General features: G+C 45.9%; 1 protein-coding gene across 1 annotated transcript in view; it reads right to left on the minus strand.

Annotated features, from left to right (window-relative positions):
* The window catches only part of LOC142767135 (uncharacterized), an 80409-nt gene that overhangs the window by 31711 nt on the left and 24022 nt on the right, over positions 1-24676 (minus strand). The window contains exon 4 of the mRNA XM_075868357.1: positions 14081-14127. Coding sequence (XP_075724472.1) covers positions 14081-14127 — 47 coding nt within the window. The remainder of the gene's footprint in view (positions 1-14080; positions 14128-24676) is intronic.

Below are 24676 nucleotides of genomic sequence, written 5' to 3' on the forward strand. Positions count from 1 at the left end.
ACGTGATTGTCTTAATCCTGTTTCCTTTTTCAGCTATAAATTTCCCGGTGTAATAAATTTAGACACAGTTGTTCGTCAGCGCTTGTGTATTGTGATCATTCTTCCATCGTCCCGTTTTTTCGCACCGTTTTACCTCACGATCATATTGTAACGGTGTTTATTTGCAGCGCAGAACGCAGTGGTGCAATTATATACAAATTCCAAATCCGGACGGAGGCGGTCTGTCGGTGACGTCAAAAATTGGGCGGTCCGCAGCAATCGCGAGGACAAAGGGAAGTGAACAGCCAATGAGCGAAATGAAGCCTCGCGTCATCATTTTGACGTGGACTTGGGGACCGTATAGCAAAGTGAAAAGTGTTTGTAACGTGTTGAAAAATGTTTAACTACTATTAATCATTATCAAATTGTGTTGGCACAAGTTTTCAAACGTTTATTAAGGAATACGGCACAATATAAACGTAATTTTCTCGTTATTGTTTTGAAATAAAGCTAAATTTAGCGGGACGGTACGTGATGGCGCTAAATACAACCCCGTTTCAAGCAGTTACTGTTTTCATATCTCCTTCACTATACAAACCTAAACGGCGCAACTTTCGAAGTTGTTGGCTCAGTCGAGCGCAATCGTGGCGGAGGTCAACTGTACCAGTCAACAGCAGCAGCGGCTCATCGGCGTTATCCGAGGCTCAGCGCGCGCTGGTGCTCGCCTTTATGGACGAACATCCCCAGCTCGTGGCGAATGCCATCGAGCTGCGGCACGGCGTCACCATCACCGACCGGTGGCGGCTGTGGCAAGAGCTCAGCGACGCGCTGAACCATGAAGTGCCTGCGCAGGAATGGCAGGCTTGGTGGCGCAGGCCGGTGCACGAGGCCCGCCGTGACACCACCGCCATCAGAGACGCACAAACGTGAGTGACCGTCGAATGGCACGGGCAATTTGTTCTGTGACATTAGTGTATATATTCAGGGGCACTGGAGGGGGTTGGCTGCCTGGCTTCCGCGGCCGGGTTCTACAGTTGACTGGGATGACACGCTTCAGTGGCGTTTTTGGTCTCACCTATCAACAGGTAAGCACTCTGCCGCCGCAGTATCACGGGTTCCTGAGCGGTACCATGACAGAGTTTGATATCTGAAGGGGTGCCTTTAGCGGAACCTTGTTAAACGGGAATAAAGCGCACGAGAAAGTAATCAAAAGTGGGTAGGTTTAACTAAAATCTCAGTTTGCAGCCCTTGCAGTACAAGGGGTATTAATTTATCATAAAACACGCAATGACTGCGGGCAAGTGCATGCACTAAAATGGTAATACATGACATCAATGACCACTGAATAGCTGCAGAACATTTCCGCAGATGTTTAGTACTTAAGGTTGCAAAATAGCCAGAGTAACGAATACCCACTTTCTGAAAGATCATGCTTACTACACTTTCCAGCAGGCGAATGTTCCCACTGCTGCAGTGGAAATGGATGTGGAGGCCACTGAAGCGGCTGTAGATGGCAGTGACACATTAACACGCAAGCATCTGAGAACTTAGTGCTTTATTGAGTGCAGGACTGGAACCTTGAGCAGGGCGACAAGTTGCTCAAGGTGAGTAGACCCTTTGTTTACATTTTACATAAGTGGCATAAGCATTCTCCATGTTCTATTATGATGACTGAAACCAACTTGGGCTGTAAACAAGAACCATGCATTGTATTGAGGGCATGGTATCTGGTATCTTCAATGATAAACTGCCGGGCAAAAGGTTGGTTAGCCCTGGGGCTCTTTCATGGTGAGAGATGCATTTGAGGACATTAATAAAGAGCAGTTTCAACAAATGTTTGTAGGTCCGCACGAGGAGGGCGTAGCTTGTACACAAAGCTTCACACTTTCAAAGGATGCCATCAGGCCAGTTGATCTTCAACTGGGGGGAAATTGTTGTGCCCGTTGCAATTCTTGGCAGCAGGAGCAGCTTCCAGCCACGAGATGCTTAAGGGTTTACCGGCAGCTCACTTAAACATTTACACCATGACGATTCATCGCAGGTACTGTGGGAGATGAAAAATCAACCACCCGCATCGCTTCTGCAGCACGGCGTGTGGCAGCGGCACAGGAGAAGGCGGCAGCGGTGCAGGAGGGCACTGGCCATAACTGAGGGCTTTCTGCGAGAAAGGGATACGTAGTTTAGTTTAATTTTTCGTCATGTGTTCAATGTTTTTTCTTGTCATCACTCATTAATGATTTGTCGGTTTCAATGTGTTTAGGTGCTGCTGTTCATGTTCAATTTTATACGCTTCGGGAGACATATACATAGTTTAGTTTGTTTTTCGCCATGTTTTCAACTTTTTATCATTCATAATTGGTTTAGTGTTTTTGATATGTTTACGTGTTGCTGTTCATGTTCTATTTTATATTCGTTGTTTGTTTGCATTTAGTACATATTACTAGATTTAGGTTAGCATTTACTTTGTACAAGGAGTGCAGCATTTTTTATGTTCGATATATGCATTTCTCAATGTATGTTCGAGCTGTTCTAGTGGCAGTGTTTTTTACCCACATTTCAAAGGTGTCTAGTCATTCACACGGAGACCACGAGTGTATAGTTGACATTTTCTGTTAATGTTTCTGTGATATTTGTATTGTCCCAGTGTTTTCTAGCTCACTGTGATTTTTATTCAGCATTACCACATAGTGTAGTAATGTGATATCTTTTTGCATCACACTGTTTTGCAGTTCACTGTGATATTTTCATTTCAGCACAATGAGGCTAAGATGCAACAACTACATTCTGAATCTTGTTTGGGAGCGCTAAGCTAGTAAGTGGTCATCTCGCACAGTTTCACAAAGGAAAATGGTCATCACAGCAACATGCGAGCGATTGATTTCATCTAGTTTTCATTGTAAACGACTCTTTGCGGGAATAAATTTCGAACGTGGTATGGTTTGGGAGCCGCGAGATGGCTGAGCGAATTATTCATGCTGTATGTTATCAAAACAACTCGCCTGTTGTTTGCCGTCTTGATTTGCGTATTTTTTAGCATTGCAGCATGACTGCAGTCGTGAATTCAAATTAAATGTTATTTTAACATTCACGCAATGTTTAGGACAATGAGCAAAAAAACAGCACAACTTGACGAGCACAATTGCTCGTCAAGCCTGGCGTGCACAATTGAATGCTTGTAGTCAGTCACTATGAGAAGATATGGACTTATGTATCATGTGTTCATACAACATGTTACTAATGGAATCTCGATTTTTATGCGTTCTGGTGAAAAGAATTTTGAGACGTTGCTGCATTGTTCTCATGATTTTGTGATAGCAACATTCAGCACAGAGTGCCCCTCATATATGCTTGCTTCAATCTAGTCTGTTGTGACTGTGATCACTAATATGGAAAAGGGTGTTTCTGTTGCATATTTGATGTGCCATTTAAAGAATATGCAGCATTTTGACATTGCCACCTTGCTTCATATTGAAGCACAAGTAAGTACTTTGTGTATTCAAGTGTGGCAAACACAGCCCTTTCATGTCTAGATGCACTAGAATCAGTGTAAATAAATTATGTGTGGGATATGAAAACATGAAAACTCACCGTTCCTGTGTACTTCAAAAAAGGTCCAAGACAGCGCTGCTGCCGTCTCTGAGCAGCACGTTGCGTGGTGTGAGCATATGGCTCCCCCTTGGCTCTCCATCGTCATCCTCAGCTGGTGGCATGTCCACGACATACTCGTCCAAGGTCCAGTCGCCTGCATGCAACGCAATGTTGTGGAGAGCAAAGCAAGCATAGATGATTTGCGCTGCCCGATCGGGGTTGTAGAGCATCGTTCGAAAGTGCTGCAAGCAGCGGAACTTGCTTTTCAATACGGCGATACACCTTTACACAACATTGTGCATGGATGCGTGCTCCTTGTTGTATCGGCCTTCGGAAGTGTTGCACAGTTGACTGCCAAGGACTGAAATTAGGAGCCATGGCTTGAGGGGATAGCCTGCGTCTCCTGCAATGTAAGCAAAGCTGAGTGCTCTGCCCAGATAGTAAACATTAATACTTACCAAGCAGATATTCGCCAGGCTGCAGATGTGCAGCTAGGCGTGCATGCAGAGGGTTGTGTTCCCACACCCAGGAGTCGTGGCACGAATCTGGGAATCATGGGTCTATGACAATTATGCGCAGCCATGCTTTGCATATCTGCGATGAGGAGCGATATAAAATATTACTGCATTTATACTCAGAATAAATCCCTTTTTTCTACGCATATGCAGGAAACAATGCGTACTAGTACAGTCATTGGTACAAGGGGCTTCACTTAGAAGGAAACACAGGGTGTAGCACACTGAGGAGGGGGGAGGGTGGGGGCAACGACCCCACCTCTGCTGTACACATGGCTACGACTTCCACTGAATGATCGATAAGTGAAAAGCTACGCGTTGCTCTTGGGAAAGAACACTCGTAAATACCAAAGCCAGCTCCTGCAATAGTGAATGTAAGCACTTTCGGGTTGGAAATACTTCCCTGTCGTGTATATACTTCTGCTACGTCTGCTGCCCATATTACCGATTACCTCTAAAATGCACAATTCAATTGCGTATGCATGCCAGTGCAAAAATGGCAACTGGCTCACGCACAAAACACTTGCCACTTATTATTACCGAGGCCTTGCGAGCCACCATCTAGCTCGCACTCAATTCCCTGCAGGTTCTTTTTCATTCGTTGCATTATTACTTTTTCCAGCTTTGGCGTCACAACTGAACAATTGCTCCGAAGGGCGAGTAATAAACGATCCTAACAGTACTTACGATCATGACGTTCAGGACATAATAGCCCCTTCTGGACATGAAGCTCGCTGTGTCGGCCAGTCTGAATCCCTCTGGCTTGCGAATGGTGACCAACGTGCCATCGGCACACGCCAGCACCCCTGGGATGCAACCGCGTAGCACAAACTCCACCTTTGCCTCATCCTAAGCAGCTGTTGTCAGTAGGAAGTCCGCCACCCTTTTTCTAGCAGCCACGGTAATGACCGCCTCCGTCACCTCGTGGATGGTGTTGCTCACCGCCGGCTGAGACATGCCGATGTGTTCCTCGCGACCAATGCTCAGCTGGAAGCTACCGGTGGCGAAAAATCGCAACGCGCACACCTTTCTCTCTGTGGAAAGGCCACTGGCTCGCTGGCATCCGATGATAGGGTCAAGTTCGTCGTACAAGCTACGCACTGTTCGTTTGGACAGACGAAAATATTGCCGGAACTTTTCTTCGCTGAACTCTTCAAATGCATCTTTTACCTCGCGTCCTCGCCTCTGCTCGGTTAAAGCTACCGCACAGGCAAGGCGAAGTACCGTGTTAGTGAGAAACGCCATGTTGTCTAAGTGCCCCGGTGCCGAAAAGTCGCGCATTTTTTCCATTTCAATCCAATCCAGGCCACCTTGCAGCCATTTCGATCCATCCGGTTGCTTTCGGACAGTCTCTCCGACCGTTCCTTCGCCTTTCTCCGAAAACCTAAAAAAAAAGAGTCACGTGACACCCCAGTCCACGTCACTCATAACGTCACAGCATTCGTCACAGCTTGTATGGGCCAATCGCGTGCGACTCAATGGAAGAGACCGCCTTTGTCCGGATTTGGAACTTTTACATAATTGCGCCACAGAAAGCAGGTTGATGGAAACGACGGATAGAGCGGCTCCGGTGTCGACAAGCGCCATGACGACGATACCATCTACTGACACTTCAATGACGTTAGCTGGACAGGAGCGAGGACTTGTGCATGGCGACGGGGACGCAGTTCATGCCTCGGGAACTGCGGCCGTTAGTTTTCCTGGTCGGTGGGTCCGGAACGGCGACGCATAGGGGAAAGCGAACGTCGACGTGGAGATGGGGAGCGGCGGGTCGGGCCGTGTGGACGATCAGAAGGAAATGAAGAGGAAGGAGGGCTTGAAGGCGTAGAAGAAAACTGAGGGTCGAAAGAGGGCATCCGTCGAATGTTCTGAGCAGCCTGGCGACGACGACAATAACGTGCCACGTGGCCAACACCACCACAAGCAAAACATATGGGACGGTTGTTGTGGGTCCGCCATTGGTCGGACTAGACTCCGACTTGCGGCTGGGGGGCAGAAAACTGCGGCCGAGGTGGTATCGGCATAGGCGGCGGTGAATAGATCGGCGGCGAAAAGGGCGGCGACGAATACGTAGGCGCTGGCTGGAACGCAGGCTGTTGAGGTCGAGAAACGGCCTCGGCGTACGGGAGAGGTGCGGCGACTGGCGGCGGTTCACGAGCGGGAGGAAGAACTTGTGCGACCTGGTCTTGAATGAAGTCGCGGAGTGTAGACGTCGATCTGCGTGGTTGATCGGGTAAGCAGGACATCAAAGAGAGCTGACGAGCGACCTCAGCGCGGATGAACTCTTGGATCTTGGAGAGAAAAGGGGCATGGTCTTCTCCTATGCCGAGGGTGGACAGGCTGGACAAAGAGTTGTCGAGCACCGAGGGACGTCGGGTGGAAAGACGTTGCTTGCGCAACTCGTCAAAACTCTGGCATAACTCGGTCAGTTCTAGGACAGTGCGAGGACTCTTAGAAAGCAACATTTGGAAAGCGTCGTCCTCAATGCTCTTCATGATATGCTTGATCTTAAACTCTTCGGACATGGACTCGTTGACTCGCTTGCAAAGGTCGAGAACGTCCTCAATATAGCTTGTGAAATTCTCACCAAGCTGCTGGGACCGAGTATGTAAGCGTTGTTCGGCACGGCGTTTGCGTACCTCAGGCCGCCCGAAAACTTGTGTGAGGCTCGTTTTGAAGACCGACCATGTAGGGAGTTCCACTTCGTGGTTTATAAACCACAGCTTCGCCACTTCCGACAGGTAGAAGGAGACGTAGGCCAACTTGGCGGCGTCATCCCATTTGTTGTGAGTACTCACTCGCTCGTACATTGAAATCCAGTCGTCAACGTCCTTGTCTTCTGTGCCTGAGAAAACAGGGGGATCTCGCAGACGCAGAGAACCGGCGCAGAGAACCGGCGCAGAGAACAGTAGGCGGTGCCGATGGAGGAGTTGGAGCGGCGCTTGCGTCGGTAGGCATAGTGGATGGTAAAATGCGATTCCGAAGCTCCAGGGTGATCGAAACCCAGCACCTCCACCACTTGTAACGGGGTTTATTTGCAGCGCAGAACGCAGAAAGCGAAGCAGTCAGCAGCGTCCGGCCAAGCACAGCAAGCACGAGCTTATGCTGATGGCGATGCCCCTGATGCGCCGAGAAATGCCGCTGAAGCTCCTCTTCTTCACTACAATATATACAAACTGGCCCTTCGAGAGACCCTTCTGCGTCATGATCATTCCATACTCCGTGCATGTCGATAGAATAATCATCCCTTTTATTCTGAAGAGCACTTCCAAAGACAGGCTTGGCTCTTTCTTATTGAGGCATTCATTCATTTACTGTCACTGCCCTCGGGCTTCACGCCTTTCTCCTGCCGAAAAGGGAGCTTCATTGAGGCACTGAGCAATAACCTTAAGTTCTGCGGCGTTTGATTCTTCGTGTTATTTTCTTTCTTGTCTCAAAATGCTTCTTTTTGTGCTTTAGGGATATGTTACAATTCCAATCATAACGCAAAACACATATGTGATGACTGCTAGTCGGCATAACTTGAAAGAACGTTATGACGTGCATCAATGAAACGTCTGTCTGACTTCATATACCACCTCACGGTGACAGGGAAAAGCTATGAAAAAAAACGCATTGTGTCTCAACAGGTTGCATGCGAGAAACTTATGGGAATAGCTTAAATCTAGGATAATTCAGAATTTAACGGAGATTATTCTCGAGTTTCTAAGCGATCTCCTCAGCCGCTTTTGCTTAGTCCAGTAAGCGGATAATTTCGCACCATATTTTCTTTTTTGCTTAAAGCAGCACACATCGCACGATCAGGCCCATCCCGAACAAGAAGTTTGCAAAAGAGCGCCGTAACAGCATTAAAAGTTTTTTTTTCGAAGGCAGCGGCATTGTGGGCCGATATCAATGCATTAAAGTTTTTCTTTTCATTTTTTTACGTGACAGCACATGTGTATGGGACTGTCGACTGTAATGTTAACAATTATGTGGCTGTTGACTGTATGCAGTGGGTGCTCTTCAAGTTGTAAACATCACTCTATATGCACATATATGTGACTGTTGGACACGACTCTTTTTTTTTAATCTGATGTTCTAACTGTTAAGCTAACTTGAATATTGTATATGCTGTAGACTTGTTTGTTATTGGACCCCTCGAAGGGATAAAGAATAGCCGGCGTCCTATTTATGTGCCAACATCTCCTTACATCACGTCAATAAAAAACGAAGAAATAGAAGCACCGAACAGCGCTTTTTCTCGTTCTTGTTCACCTACTAACTGTGGCGGACACCTACAGTGAGGATTGGCCAAGAATCGAGTGGATTTATAAAGTAGTATGAAGTTTTAGAATAGGGGAGTTTATATAATGTTCCCCTAATTCTTCGGCTTCGTCCAGTGTGTGCTGCTTCAAACAAATATACACGCCTACCAACTCACTCCAGTTTCCATTTATTTATTTTTTCTTTGTGTACTTGTTTGCATTGATTACGTCATTGTAACTGTTTTTGATTAAAACTCATGTTCATACTTTCATTTTTTTAAACTGCTGTACCTGTTCTTAATGCTTCAAGTTGTGTGTAAACGTATGCCCCCTTGTAGGGTCTCGAAATGAGACTGGTTGTCTTGTTAGTTATACTGTTACTGTTACCCGTGGCTTCACAGTCTTCCGTCTGTTATGCCACAAGATTATATACACTATGTTGTCAGAAAACAAACACAATATCAAATTGTGTTTACACTCTTCTTTTTTGTGTGTGGTTGCCTGGAATTGGTCCAAGAATATAGCTACAAGTTCTCGCATTTTTACAACCTGTAAAAGGTGCTGCTTCGTACAGGTCGCAGAACATTTACTAACTGATCGCAAGTAATGTTATTCTTTTAAAACTGACCTATTTATTATGGTAGTAGTTTTGTTACAGATTAATAGTAGAGGGCTCGGTTTACGCGTCAACGTAAGCCGGACTCGCCAACTTCCACCATGGCTGGCTGACGCGAAAGCTGTGCCTGACTCACCCTTTTTTGATCGGCACTTTCTGGTTTTAAATATTTCTTCTCAATTATTTGTGTGTGTGTGGGGAGGGGTGTTTCAAATAGAAAAACGGGACTGGTCGTTAAATTTTCATTTACCTATAACGTTTCCCGCAAACCACATTAAAATCAAATTATTTGTAGCAAAACTACCACCCAACGAAGTAGGTCATTTCTAAAGAAACAGTCCCTGCGACACACGGTGCGCTGTTTATCGCCAATAAGCCCGATTGTAGCCCACAGCAAAGATCGATACTTCAAGGACACCAAGTGAAAGAAAGCACTACTATACTAGTTAGAAAACAAACACATCTAGAAAGAATCAATAACAGAGAAGGAAGTACATATCGGAAAGATGAAATTAATCGCAACTAAAAAAATATATTTTAGTAACAACCAGCGAGTGTTACCGCAGAGAGAATTCCGAATCTCTGTCACGCTTCCGAGGTACATTGCGGTAAAAATACACCGAGTAAAAAGAACCAACAAGACCCATACAGATGGCTGTCACTTCGAATGTGCTTCGTATATCAGAGGCAAGCGTTAACAGCGAAGTGGTTTAAAGGTGTCGGCAACTTGTGATCTGTCATCGTAAAAAATCTCTCAGCATCATGAAGCTACGCTCACAAACTTCTTTTTTTTTTCACAATGAAACTGCTTAGACTATCGGTAACTTGGGCTCCGCAGTGCAAAACTCCCCAGATTGGATTTCGACACATGAATTGGGTAAGCATCAGTACCATGCACAAAAGGAGCCAGTCTCAAATAAAAAAAAACTTGAAAAAAGAAGAACAAATGAGGAAGAGAAAAGTCCTGATGAAAAATAGGGAATAAATACATGACAGATGAAAAGACAGAAATATAGAGTCAGGCGGAGAAGATAGTCGGAAAGAAAAAGAACACCACTACCGAGTACAACATCAAAACTCTGCTCTGCGAAATTGAAAACGCGAAAGAGATAGAAATAAATATGTAGAAAGGAAGAGAAAGTAAAGAGAGTGGAAAATAAAGCGATAGAAAAATAATTAAAAATACTGAGAAATAAAGTGATAGAATGAAAGAGAAAGGGAGAATAGAGATATTCAAAGAAAATAAGACATGAACAGGCTGAAGGACAAAGTAAAAAAAAACAGAGAGAGAAATGGATATAAAGAAACAGACACTAAAATGAATTGAAAAAAAAAAGAGAGGAATACATAGAGATACAAAGAAAGAAACGCATACAAAAAATACCAAGAACAAAGAGATAGAGAAGAAAGAAAAAAGTCACAGCTATGCCGCAAATGCGAAGCAATGAGTGTGATAGCAACAAATTGGAAGGTCACGCGCAGAATGGCAAGCAGTTAGAAAAGTGCCCCGCGTTTCTCACACACAAAGGACGCACGAAACGTACTCACAGGTACAGATTAACGTGAATAAGCGTCTCAGTTGTTATTTAGCTGTGTCTGAAAAGCGCGCCCTTTTCGCAAGCGGAGGCTGTGAAACGATTGCAGTGACCTTTGTGCGCCCGCTTCATATTTCCGATGAAACTCAAAGGCTAGCCAAGACGTACGATTATCCCCACTGCAATATAATGGCATGCGATAGAGCATACACCCCTTTATTTTCTACGCAGGCCAAAGTACGCGTGAGAGATGAGAGCCTCCACGCGCTCACTGTGCCATCTTGCTGATAATGCTGAAAACACGATAGTCCCCCCCCCCCCCCCCGAGATGCGCACCAACAGCAGTAAGTGGTAGATATGAATAGCTTGCCATTTGAACGAAGAAAGAGGTAGCTCTCAGTGAGTTAAAGGTTAGCACCTCGCAATCACGACGCGGAGGTTCCACGTTCGATTCCACGCACCGGAGTCTTTTTCTAGATTTTTTTTCTCTTTCTTGCGTATTCATATATATAGATACGTATACATATACGGTACATGACATCGACGCCGACGCCGGCGGCGAAATCCAGCCGAAAGTGTCCATATAATTGCTATTGCAATAAGAGAGAAAGAGACAAGGAAAGCGGAGCTGCTTCTCTGGAGTTTCGCGACAGGAACGTCTTCGGGGCCCTCTGCGAATTCCTCGGTGATACAAGGAGACTACCTTGCTGAGTCATTGATCATCTCTTTTCAAACCAAGCTTAAGCTTAGCCCACATTTATTTATGTTCTTTCTTTTTTCCTATTTGCATCAAAGTTATTATATTCTGTTACAAACAAATTATCACTTTTACTTTCACCCTGCATGATCCTTAATTGGTAACTTACGCTAACCGCCGGCTTCTTGGCTGATTCCTGTCAGTAGGTGAGAGCAAAAACATAGTAACAAGCGAGCAAGCAAGTAAGCACCATCCGATTCGTGGCCTTGTCATCATCATCATTATCATCCAGAGTGGGTTGCGCCAAGATGTTGAGGGACCAACCAACTCTTCCTTCAGGTTTGGCGCCACTAGTGCAAAGCCAGCTCCCGTAATTCCTTTTTCAGGCTTCAGGCTGGCCGAGAGCCTTCTGCCAGCAGGTCAACCGAAAGGTTTTTTCGAAAAAAGAAGGTACGTGAAGAAATGTGAAACGCTCTTTCGCCAGCTATGCTACCGGAGCCGTTTCTGACATTCCTGTGAGATGCTGTCCCAACGTTCGCCTTCAGAAGCACACCAAGAGCACAAAATATAGCAAAAACACTGTGGGTTTCAGAAGTGCGTCCCCGATTTTTTTTTTATCGTCGTCAAAGAAAATGTGAATAAACTCATGCGCCAAAACGCTGAAGCATATCTCGTTGACAAGCGTAGCGACAGAACAAGAAAGTCACGTATCGTATCACCAAACCGAGCCATTTTTTCGCCTTTCTCTCTCGTTTTGTTCTGCCATCTATATATTTCGTGTTCCTCAATAAATTGGTGTTCAAAGTGGGGTGTATCTCTTGCTCTGCGTACCATTTCTGCACTGTTTAAAAAAGTATGCGCTAGTAACAATAAATCCACCATATTCCTCATTCGGTTCCATGTTGTATCCATCCAGACATTAAATACACAAAAGCTGACATCTACGAGCCGCCTTCGGTGTAAAAAACTCAAAGCAGCTGGCATTACGAGCTTTTCTAGCATAATAATGTTTTTGTAAATACGGGGAACAGCGGATTCCTGCGGCTGGAGGCAAGGAAATCGAGATTAACGAAGAAAACACTACCGACACTTTGGTTGCCACATTCGCCGTTAGCGTGTTCCTTAGCACCATAGAAACGATTTTCGCTTAGCTCTGATTAATGACCCATTCTTTTCTCTAATTAGCAGAGCCGCCGATTTGCGTTCTCGCTTCGGGAATTGCTCAGCGGTAATGACAAAATAAAAGAACAAAGCAGACTAAAACGGAAACGGATCGACCGAGAGAAAAATGGCGAGTATGCGCACAGCTAACCATGACCATATCTCACATGAGGCGCGTCATGATAACCAAGCAGCCGGTTTCGCCACGGCAATGCTCAGTCTGTCATCACCTCGTTTAGAGTTCATACGCTGTCAATTTTCGAATATAACCATTGCACTAAACTTGCGCCCCGACGTTCGAATCGCGCCGAGCACAATCTAGACTCGGTTGTGAAATGTATTCATAGGGTGCGTACTGGCCAGCACTGTAGATAGTCTACGCTGACAGTTTACAAGACAGTATTCTATTAATGTAATAACGCATTCACATAATGCCTGTGCCAGGTAGTGAAATGATCACGTGGGCTAGCAAACAAGGAAAATGCTTATTTGTTCCGTGTTGGAATATGTGAAAAAATTGAACGTGCTTTACACCAAGCGCGTAAAAAGGCGTGTAGCTCTAAGGAGACGACCCTATCGGCGAAATACAAGTATTCCACTTTTAAAAAGATTGACCCCGTATTTGCCTGTTTCACTGCAAATGTCATCGAAAGACGACCGTCTTGCGTCCGGAGACAGCGAACAAAATGTTTATTTGATGTTCTACGCAAGAAAATTGGTGAATGGTATTCTGGAGGCGCTGCGTTAGAGTGCCTCAAGTGTGCACTGGAGGCGAACGAGCGCATCAACTCACGTCACACGTTATACATGAGCGCTATTGGGCAGTTATCCTGGAAAACAGGGCGCGTGGCGTGCGCGCTCGTCTCGGAGGTCATAATGTGTAGAACGCAAGGCAACGGGTATGTGCCATCACCATGTCAATCTTAGCAAAGCGTCGGAAACACTTGCGTATTCGCGCAAGCGTTGCATGGTCAGCGTAGCGTGATAAACGGTACGGTCCTTATAATTACTTATGTATGCCTTTTCTAGTAAAAAATTCACATACGTAATATTGACGTGTTGTTATAGTTCCTCAGATATGCACAATAATTGCTTAATAATTGACAATCTAAGAAGTATGAACGCTGAACTGTGAGAATATTGGTGGGCACTGCGCAAGGGGTTGGCAGTTTCGAGAATCGTTTGGCCACTTTGGTGCTGTTTAGGGTACCGTTGGGGGTTGGAAAAACAGACAATTGTACAGACAGACAAATAGACAGACAGACCAACATTTTTGCATTGAAGGTCCCCAAGAAAGACTATCGTCTTTAAAATGCATATCTTGCGTCTTCCAAGTCTTTGCCTAATATACCAAGTGATTTTGTTTTTAGGCGAAGAGGGAAACTATACTGTGTGCTAAATTTGTGAAGTATGCATGTGCTGCTTTTTAAATAAACTGCCAGTTCCAAGCGGGCGCCGGTATCGTCATTCTCTTTTGTCCTTGTTTTGTGGCGCACCTCATATTTGGCACTTGAGATGAATCAACACCATTCAACCCAAATGGCTGTTTTGTGACAATACAAAACATTCCGCTCAGCCGCCATCTTGTTTTGACAACAAAGCATCCTGGATAATTCAGTGTTGTGTTCACGCTGCTGTCTATTTCTACATGATGATTAAAATAACACTCAAGATGACCGTTGTCCCCTTAGCTGCCTATTTTGTTGCTAACGGTTAGTTCTGGACCACAGAATCAGACTTACCGCACGCAGTAACTGGCGAAACTTGTACGTACAGCAGCGCGCGTTCCCTAAAAATGAAAAAAAAGTATGGTAAATGCAGAGCTGACGCTAAAATGTTGTAATCACACTCACAGTGAATGGCCGCTTCACATTCTGCTTACAGAAGCAAAGTACCACGCCATAACTGATACATTCTTAGAAATTTCTACAGTGCGACGCTAAACCATGCCTATGGCTATAGGCAACGGTGCGCATCGCCGCAAGGAGCTGTACGAACCAACACGGGGGGTTGCACCACTAATTGCAGAGGATGGTGAAATCCAATGTACCACTAGCATCATTTCCACGTTTGAGGGGCCGCCTAAGCATGAGTGAACAAACAGCCATGCTGATATGTCTTAATTGTTAGGTTTTAGACCCAACATAAATATTTAACGTAATATAACGTGCGTGTCTCTCTCTCTCTCTCTCTCTCTCTCTCTCTGTGTGTGTGTGTGTGTGTGTGTGTGTGTGTGTGCGTGTGTGCGTGTGTGTGGGTGTGTGTGGGTGTGTGTGTGTGTGTGTGTGTGTGCACGCGTGTGACCTCTTTCGTAAAAGAGAGCAACCTCCATAGTGAAAAGCAAAACTATACCAATAACTGGGGCTGCCTAAGAGTTGAGCCTAAAATAGGCAATTGTGCGTGTGAGGGAGGACTTGGTGGAGGTCTTGTAGCAGAAAACAATTCTCAAATAATATTTTTCAGTGCGCGTACGCCATAACTACTTTCATTCACTGAATCACATCGGCTTTGTGCTTTTGTAAAGCGTGCTTGGTTGCAAATTTTATGCAACAAAGGAGAAGCAAAATGATTGATTGGAATATTTGGCCTGTTGTGCGTGCGTGACTGAGTGAGTGATCGAATGAGTTAGTGAGTGAGTGAGTGAATTAGCGAGTGATTGAATGAGTGAGCGAGTTAAAACGAGTCCCAAGTACGCTTTCTTCCATGCGTGTAGGCCGAAACTACTTTGATTCACTGCTGAACCACATCGGCTTTGTGCTCCTGTAAAGCGTGCTTTGTTGCAGGCTTTGTGCAAGGAGAAGCAAAACGTTGATTGAATGGAACGCTTGGCCTGGTGTGCGTGCGTGCGTGCGAGCATGAGTAATGAAGTGAGTGAGTAAGTGAGTGAGTGCGCGAGCGATAAAATTCCGAAATACAGTTTCTTCCGTGTGTGTAATTTTACTGCTTCACTTTACTGCTCTACTTTAATTCACTGCTGAATAACATCGGCTTTGTGCTCCTGAAAAGCGTGCTTTGTTGCAGGCTTAATGCAACATAGGAGAAGCAACACGTTGATTCAATAGAATACTTGGCCAAGTGTGCGTGCGTTCGTTCGTTCATGAGTGAGTGAGTGAGTGAGTGAGTGAGTGAGTGAGTGAGTGAGTGAGTGAGTGAGTGAGTGAGTGAGTGAGTGAAAACAATTCCTTAGTACGCTTTCTTCCGAAACTACTTTGATTCACTGCTGGATCACATCGGCTTTGTGCTCCTGTAAAGCGTGCTTTGTTGCAGGCTTTATGCAACAAAGGAGAAGCAAAGTGTTGATTGAAGGGAACCTTTGGTATGGTGTGCGTGCGTGCGTGCGTGCGAGCGTGAGTAATGAAGTGAGTGAGTGAGTGAGTGAGTGAGTGCGCGAGCAAAAAAATTCCCAAATACGGTTTCTTCTGTGTGTGTAAGCCGAAACTACTTTGATTCACTGATGAATCACATCGGCTTTGTGCTCCTGTAGAGCGTGCTTTGTTGCAGGCTTTATGCAACAAAGGAGAAGCAAAGTGTTGATTGAAGGGAACCTTTGGTATGGTGTGCGTGCATGTGTGCCGGTGCGAGTGAGTGATTGAGTGAGTGGTTGAGTGAGTGGGTGGGTGAAAGAAATTCCCAAATACGCTTTCTTTCGTGCGTGTAAGCCGAAAATACTTTAATTCACTGCTGAATCACATCGGCTTTGTGCTCCTGTAAAGCGTGCTTTGTTGCAGACTTAATGCAACAAAGGAGAAGCAAAACGTTGATTCAATAGAATGCTTGGCCAAGTGTGCGTGCGTTCGTTCATAAGTGAGTGAGTGAGTGAGTGGGTGAGTGAGTGAGTGAGTGAGTGAAAACAATTCCCTAGTACGCTTTCTTCCGAAACTACCTTGATTCACTGCTGAATCACATCGACTTTGTGCTCCTGTAAAGCGTGCTTTGTTGCAGGCTCAATGCAACAAAGGAGAAACAAAACGTCGATTCAATAGAACGCTTGACCAAGTGTGCACGCGTTTGTGAGTGAGTGAGTGAGTGAGTGAGTGAGTGAGTGAGTGAGTGAGTGAGAAAAAAATTCGAATACGCTTTCTTCCATGCGTGTAAGCCGAAACTACTTTGATTCACTGCTGAATCACATCGGCTTTGTGCTTTCGTAAATCGGGCTTCATTGCAGGATTATTCCAACAAAGCAGAAGCAAAATGTTGAATCAATAGAACGCTTGACTTGGTGTCAGTGAGTGAGTGAATGAGTGAGTGAGTGAGAGTGAGTGAAAACAATTCCCCAGTACCCTTTCTTCCATGCTCGTAAGCCGAAACTACTTTGATAGACTGCTGAACGACATCGGCTTTGTGCTCCTGTAAAGTGTGCTGTGCAAACTTTGTGCCACAAAGGAGAAGCAAAATGTTCATTGAATGAAACGCTTGACCTAGTGTGAGTGAGCGAGTGAGTGAGTGTGTGAGTGAGTGAGTGAAAAGAATTTCCAAAAACGATTTCTTCCGTGCGTGTAGGCCGAAACTACTTTAATTCACTGCTGAACCACATCGCACTTGTCCTCTTGTAAAGCGAAGCGTGCTTTGTTGCAGGCTTTATGCAACAAAGGAGAAGCAAAGTGTTGATTGAATGAAATGCTTGGCTAGGTGTGCGTGCGTGTGAGCGTGAGTGAGTGAGTGAGTGAAACAATTCCCAAGTACACTTTCTTCCATGCGTATAATCGGAATACTTTGATTCACTGCTGAACCACATAGGCTTTTTGCTCCTGTAAAGCGTGCTGTTGCAAACTTAATTCCACAAAGGAGAAGCAAAATGTTGATTGAATCAAACGCTTGACTTTGTGTGAGTGAGTGACTGAGTGAGTGAGTGAGTGAGCAAAAACAATTCCCAAACACGCTTTCTTCCGTGCGTGTAGGCCGAAACTACTTTGATTCACTGCTGAATCACATCGCCTTTGACCTTCTATAAAGCGTGCTTTGTTACATGCTTTATGCAACAAAGGAGGAACAAAATGTTGATTTGCTGTGCTGTGCGGTGCATGTGTTCTTGTACATTTACCTTAATTTCTTGGTAATAAGGGCACTGCTGTTGATAATATTGTCATTTTAGACGTTGTCATACATTGAACTTTGACCCTCACATAATTTTTTATTTGACTTCAGAATCCCTTTAGGCAAATTGCCAGAAAAAACCGAGCGCGGCTTAGCGGTGTAGCTATGGTTGCTAACCAAGCAAGATGGCGAACCTATGCACTACTCTGCTCTTGTTGGGAGCATATGCAGTGATTCTACGTGGAAGTCTCAATCACCGTGGTCAGTAGCCATGAGGGTGAGTGTGGAACACATTTCCTGCCTTTTTGGCAACACGTACCACGAGATCTTATTACGATCTGGCAGCAGACCAATAATACCTCGTATACTTCCTGAAGGCAAGAAGTCTGCCAGAATGAAACACCCTCGCTATGAATGAAAGAAGGAAGTATACATTTAAGAGCTCGTTTTCTTTGTTGGACACAATATTAATGAGAACTAACTGATAATCATTCAAAAGAAAGTATAGGAGATTGTCTCATAGATCTCGTTAATGTTAGTATTGCGGCTAACCAAAATTTAGCCCTTAAATGTACAGTTCTTAGTTCTTTCACACAGACTATATATATATATATATATATATATATATATATATATATATATATATATATATATATATATATATATATATATATATATATATATATATATATATATATATATACGCTCGTCAATTCAACGAGACAGTCAAGGCCTACTGCCGAAGACCGAGCAAGGTGTCATACATTGACTACCAATTCGAGCAGTTGCCACCAAGACGCTTTCTTGCTGCGGATGGGCTTCATCCGAGTTTTATGGGTGTCGCTTTGATTGCCGAAACCCTCAAGAAAGCACTCGGTCGTGGAGATTTCGAAGCTACAACGGGGTGGTCGACTCAACCAGCAGCTCCCGTGAATATACGTTCAACACAACAAGACACCCACGAGAGGACTTCTGCATATCAACATACACCAGGAGCCCCACACCCACCCAACATCACAGATGAGTTCCCGACGATCAGCGAAACTGTGACTCCCGCGAGCCACAAGCACCCCCTCACCATCATCAACAGCGCACCACTACTAGGGGGGAAGTCTGCAGAACAGCCAACACGCGTCCCTCCATTGCGGATGTCGAGACCAAAAGCACTACACGACAGCACCACTACACCACTCCTCAAAGGAAAGCCTGCCGAACTACGAAACCGCGTCCCCCTATTGCGGACCCCGGAACTACCAACGAACACGTTCGCCGGGAGCCCAACGCCGAAATCCTCCCCACAACGACGAAGGCCTGCCGGACATAACTACAACCTGCGCACCTCATCAGTGCCATCCCCGCGCCCAAAAGAAGATTGACTTCTGAAATGTAAGTCCAGCTCATCGCTTCCCAGTTGCAGCGCCACTTTCCTTAAAGTACGAAAACTTGCTGACAAACGAATTAGACATGAAATGCATAAATCAACATTGCAAGTGTACCTTCGTGCTAGAATAGCCCCCAAGGGTATGACACTCTCCTTCACACCAGCCGCTACTAATCTAGATGAACACGACCAAATAACATGGAAAAACGTCCTCCTTGAGGCATCTCTTAAATTAACAGAAATCGCTCTTAATCACAGTGATAAGCAGGTAAAGAAACTGGTCGCTATGACCAACACCATTCTCCGCCACAACACTTTATCGAACGAAGAAATCACGCGATTAACAGAATTTGAGCAGAATAAATACCAAGCCATCATGACCACAAAAATTCATAAACTCAAAAGAGACCATGTGCCCAAACCCGCGTTCCCTGATATAGTTCCTTATCATTACAACACCACCACCCAGGAAATCACTAATGGTACAAACGAGCACCCATCTAGGAACACACCCTGTGACACTGTGGTTGTAAACTTATCGGACACGAGCTTGTCACCTGACGAAGAAAAACTGCTATCTAAGGGACTAAGCTTCTGCCCGACCACAAAATTTTTCGATGAATTCCACTTGCTCCGAGACCTCGACAACTTCGCTCGAAGCTTAAGGTTGCGCGAATATTTCTTGGACAGGCCTTCTAACCACGAAACAATTCACCGTCGTAAATCAAATGATTGGACACCGAACAGTAATCGAGACAAGTGCTTGGACCTTTATATCACCGCAGTACAGAAAGATATAGTACACGAATACCACAGATAGAAAGGAAACCGAGAAAACTTGACCAAATCTGAAAAAATAAGTATGAAAAATTTGGCATCTAGGACAGACAACAATAAAACCCGCTGACAAAGGAGGAGCAATTGTAGTCCTTAATACAACCAACTACTTACAAGAAGCATACCGCCAACTAGACGACTCAAGATTTTACGAACGCCTCCCAAGTGATCCGACAGACGAATACAAACGTATCGTATCAACAGAACTAAATAAACTGTTGGATGCAGAAAAGATAACCAACACTGACCACAAACTGATGCGAGCAGCATACCCTCGTTCAGGTCGCTTCTACGTCCTCCCAAAAATTCATAAACTCGGTAACCCAGGTCGACCAATCATATCACGCATCGGTACAATAACTGAACCCATATCAGGGTACGTGGACAAACTAATAAGCCACATTCCATGCACCCTCGCGTCGTACATAAAAGACACCACACATTTTCTTCGAGACATTGCAGGTCTGTGTGTGCCGAAAAACTCGTACTTGGTTACTCTTGATGTCTCTTCATTATATACAAATATTCCTCACGATGACGGCATAGCTGCATTACAAAACATGTACACAAACCATAGACAATCTAACACCCCAGATTTCTCTGCCATTGCAACTTTGACGAGGATGGTCCTCGAATTAAATTCATTCGAGTTTAACCAAGAGCATTTTCGACAAATCAGCGAGACCGCTATGGGCACCAAAATGGCACCTAATTAGGCCAACATATTTATGGGAAAGCTAGAATATGAATTGCTTGCACAAAGTTCCTTGAAACCAATGTTATACAGAAGATACATAGACGACATCTTTCTTATTTGGACCCACAGCGAGGACGAACTTCTCAGCTTTATCGACACTTACAATGCTGTACATCCGAACATACACTTCACACACACATACTCGCAAGTTACCGTAAATTTTCTTGATGTTACCATAACGATAGAAGAAGAGAAGCTCTCTACAACCCTATATCGCAAACCAACGGATCGACAACAATACCTCCATTACCAAAGCGATCACCCACGCCACTGTAAAAACAGTATTCCATACAGCCAGGCTCACCGGTTTAAGCGAATCTGCTCTAGAGACGCTGACTTTGACACGAGCTCACAGAGGCTAAAACTCATGCTCGAGAAACAAAAATACCCCCCACATGTAATTAATGACGCTGTTCAAAAAGCGAGAAAACTAAAGCGTGAAGACTTACTTATGAAGCGACCACCACGAGAAGACCCACAACGAACAAACCTCTGCTTGACTTACAGCACAAACTTCCCCAATGTAAACAAAATCCTTAAACGACATTACAACATTCTGGAACAAAGTGAACGTCTGAAACGCGCATTCCCATCCGCTCCAGGCGTCGTTTACCGACGACCACGTAACCTCAAAGACACCCTTGTCCACTCCCAAATTAACACATCACCCCCCAATAATTCATGCCGCCCTTGCTTAAAGCCACGATGTCTTGTATGTAAGGCGATGCGAGAAACAGACAAAGCAACCAGCACGCAATCCAAGTTTTTGATTAACATACGAGGAAACCTAACATGCGATTCCTCTAATGTGGTGTACCTACTCGAATGCAACGTGTGTGGTATGCAGTACATCAGACAAACAGAAACACCATTTAGGATTCGCTTCAATAATCACAGAGCCCATGCTAAATCAGCCCCAAGTCTACCTCTATCAAAACATCTCAATCTTCCCGACCATGCATTCGACAAACTATCAGTAACGCTCTTAGAGACGGGATTTAAATCAAATCGAGAACGTGAACAACGAGAGTCATACCTTATCCACCGATTTAACACCCACGATAGAGGAATAAATGAGAATCCTGGTACACTTGCAGCAATTAAAGCCACCACAGCTGTCTTCGTTCCACGCCACGTCGTATCAGTCGCCGCCACGTCGCCGCGGCTTCGACAGGAACCGGTCACCCTCACCACGGCGCCGCTCTATTTCTCCGATGCTTCCTCGATCACCACCCGCCCAAACGGAAAACTGACCATCGCAGTTCCCGAGGCAAGAGCTGCGCATATATCGAAACCTGCAAGGCCTCCGTTTTTACCTGCTAATGAAATAACAGTGCATATTGATGGCGTACCTGCGAAAGCGCTCGTTGATACTGGTGCTGCCATGTCTGTGTTAAGTGGTGAACTGTGCCGCAAGTTGAAGAAGCTTACGCTGCCGCTTACCGATGTCTCTCTCCGCACGGCCACTGCGCATCACATCCAACCTTCTGCGGCGTGCACAGCTCGACTGGTCATCCAAAATATTTTGTATGTAGTCGAATTCGTTGTGTTTTCCCCATGTTCACACGATATCATCTCAGGCTGGGACTTCCTCTTCGCTCACCATGCCGTCGTTCACTGTGCGCGTGCCGAACTAGAGTTGTCGACGATGTGTGAACTGCCCCTGTGTGAAGCGCCGACGTCTGAAGGACCTTCTTTCAAGCCGCTATCTTCCCGAGTCACCGTAGCCGCGGACGCTCACATCCCTCCTCTATCCTGTGTTCATGTGCCACTCTTCTGCGACGACGCACCCTCTGTCACCGCCCTCTTTATCCCCTCCAACACCTTCGGCTCTCGCAAAAGCTTCCTTCTCCCGTTCGCAGTTGTCACCGTAGAAAACTCACGTGGCTCCATTTATATAACGAACTCGCTTCCTTCCCCGGCCATATTATTCCGTGGCAAACTCCTCGGTCACCTTGAGGAAATCGATTCTGTTTCATCCAGTCACCTACCTGATGACTTGTCATCATCTCACTTAAACACCATTACCTCTGATACCACCCCCACTTCATCTCCGGAGGTTTTTCCCCATCCATTGACCCTAAACGTCCCGTTGCTCAGCACACCCAACTCCTGGCTTTACTCGATCGCTTCAAGATGTCATTTGACCATAGCCAACCTTCTTTGGGTCGCACGTCTGCCATCGTTCACAAAATCGACACCGGTAGCCATTCACCTTTGCGCCAGCGCCCATATCGAGTTTCTCACGCTGAACGCCGTGCCATTGATGATCGGGTGAACGATATGCTTCGACGTGGTGTGATGAAACCTTCAAACAGCCCTTGGGCCTCTCCGGTTGTACTGGTGAAAAAAAAAGGACGGCGGCATCTGATTTTGCGTTGATTACAGGCGTCTTAACAAGATCACCAGAAAAGATGTTTATCCGCTGCCCAGAATTGATGACGCCCTCGATTGCCTGCAAGGAGCAGAGTTCTTTTCTTCTTTAGATCTTCGATCCGGCTACTGGCTGGTCCCTATGAATGAAGCCGATCGCTTCATGACTGCGTTTGTAACGCCTGACGGATTGTACGAGTTTAACGTCATGCCATTCGGCCTCTGTAATGCGCCTGCCACCTTCGAGCGTCTTATGGACAACATCCTTAGAGGCTTTAAATGGAACACATGCCTGTGCTATTTGGATGGCGTCGTCGTTTTTTCGAAGGACTTCAATTCCCACCTCAGCCGTCTAGAAAGTGTCCTGACTTGTCTTTCGAACGCTGGACTGCAGCTGAATTTGAAGAAATGCCACTTCGCTGCCCGCCAGCTTACCATCTTAGGGCATGTTGTTAGCAAGCATGGTTGATATGTGGGGTTTAACGTCCCAAAACCACTATATGATTATGAGAGACGCCGTAGTGGAGGGCTCCGGAAATTTAGACCACCTGGGGTTCTTTAACGTGCACCCAAATCTGAGCACACGGGCCTACAACATTTTCGCCTCCATCGGAAATGCAGCCGCCGCAGCCGGGATTCGAACCCGCGCCCTGCGGGTCAGCAGCCGAGTACCTTAGCCACTAGACCACCGCGGCGGGGCGCTAGCAAGCATGGTGTCCGTCCTGATCCAGCCAAGCTTCGCGCTGTCGCCGACTTTCCCAGGCCGGCTACACTAAAAGAACTCCGCAGCTTCATCGGGCTCTGCTCATATTTTCGCCGTTTTGTGCGCGATTTCGCCACCATAATCGCACCCCTGACACAGCTACTTGCCGACAACCAAGACCTCTCGGCGTGGTCCCCAGCATGCGACGAAGCATTCGCGTCTTTACGCCATCTTATGACATCACCACCTATCCTACGCCACTTTGATCCAGACGCTCCAACCGAAATCCATACGGACGCTAGTGGAGTTGGCCTCGGCGCTATTCTTGCTCAGCGTAAATCTGGTTTCGATGAGTATGTTGTGTCCTACGCTAGTCGCACCTTCACTAAAGCGAAAAAGAACTATTCAGTTACCGAGAAAGAATGCCTTGCCATTGTTTGGGCAATCACAAAATTCCGACCTTACGTATATGGCCGCCCATTTGACGTCGTGACTGATCACCACGCATTGTGTTGGTTGTCGTCATTAAAAGACCCATCTGGTCGCCTAGCTCGCTGGGCACTACGTCTCCAAGATTAAGATATTCGTGTAATTTATTGGTCAGGCCACAAGCATTCGGACGCCGACGCTCTTTCTCGCTCGCCACTTCCCCACAATTATGTTGCAGCGTCTGTTTCCAGCTGCGAATGTTCTTCACTTGAACAGGCCGACATGTCCGCTGAGCAACGCCAGGATCCCTGGATAGCGTCTCTCTTAGAGTACCTGTCTCAGACGTCTCCACGTACCGACAACCGTTTACTTCGACGAACTGATCGCCATTTTACCATCCGTGACGGTCTTCTGTACCGGCGAAACTACCTATCTGATGGCCGCAAATGGTTGCTGGTAATACCTCGCCAACTACGTTCTGACGTCTGTGCCTCCTTCCACGCGGATCCGCAATGCGCCCACGCAGGTGTAGTGAAGACGTATGCTCGCCTACGAATTCGATATTACTGGCGCGTAATGTACTGCTTTGTTAGGCAGTACGTCCGTTCATGTTCCTTGTGCCAACGCCGGAAAGGCTCCCCTCGCACATCTACAGGGCCACTCCAGCCACTGCCTTGTCCTTCTCGGCCTTTCAGCCGCATCGGAATCGACTTGTATGGTCCCCTACCATACACACCAAATGAAAACCGCTAGGTCATCGTAGCCGTGGACCACCTTACGCGCTACGCCGAAACTTCGGCGCTTCCCGAGGCCACTGCGCGTGA

This window comes from Rhipicephalus microplus, chromosome 1 (genome assembly GCF_043290135.1).
Source record: "Rhipicephalus microplus isolate Deutch F79 chromosome 1, USDA_Rmic, whole genome shotgun sequence".
NCBI lineage: Eukaryota > Metazoa > Arthropoda > Arachnida > Ixodida > Ixodidae > Rhipicephalus > Rhipicephalus microplus.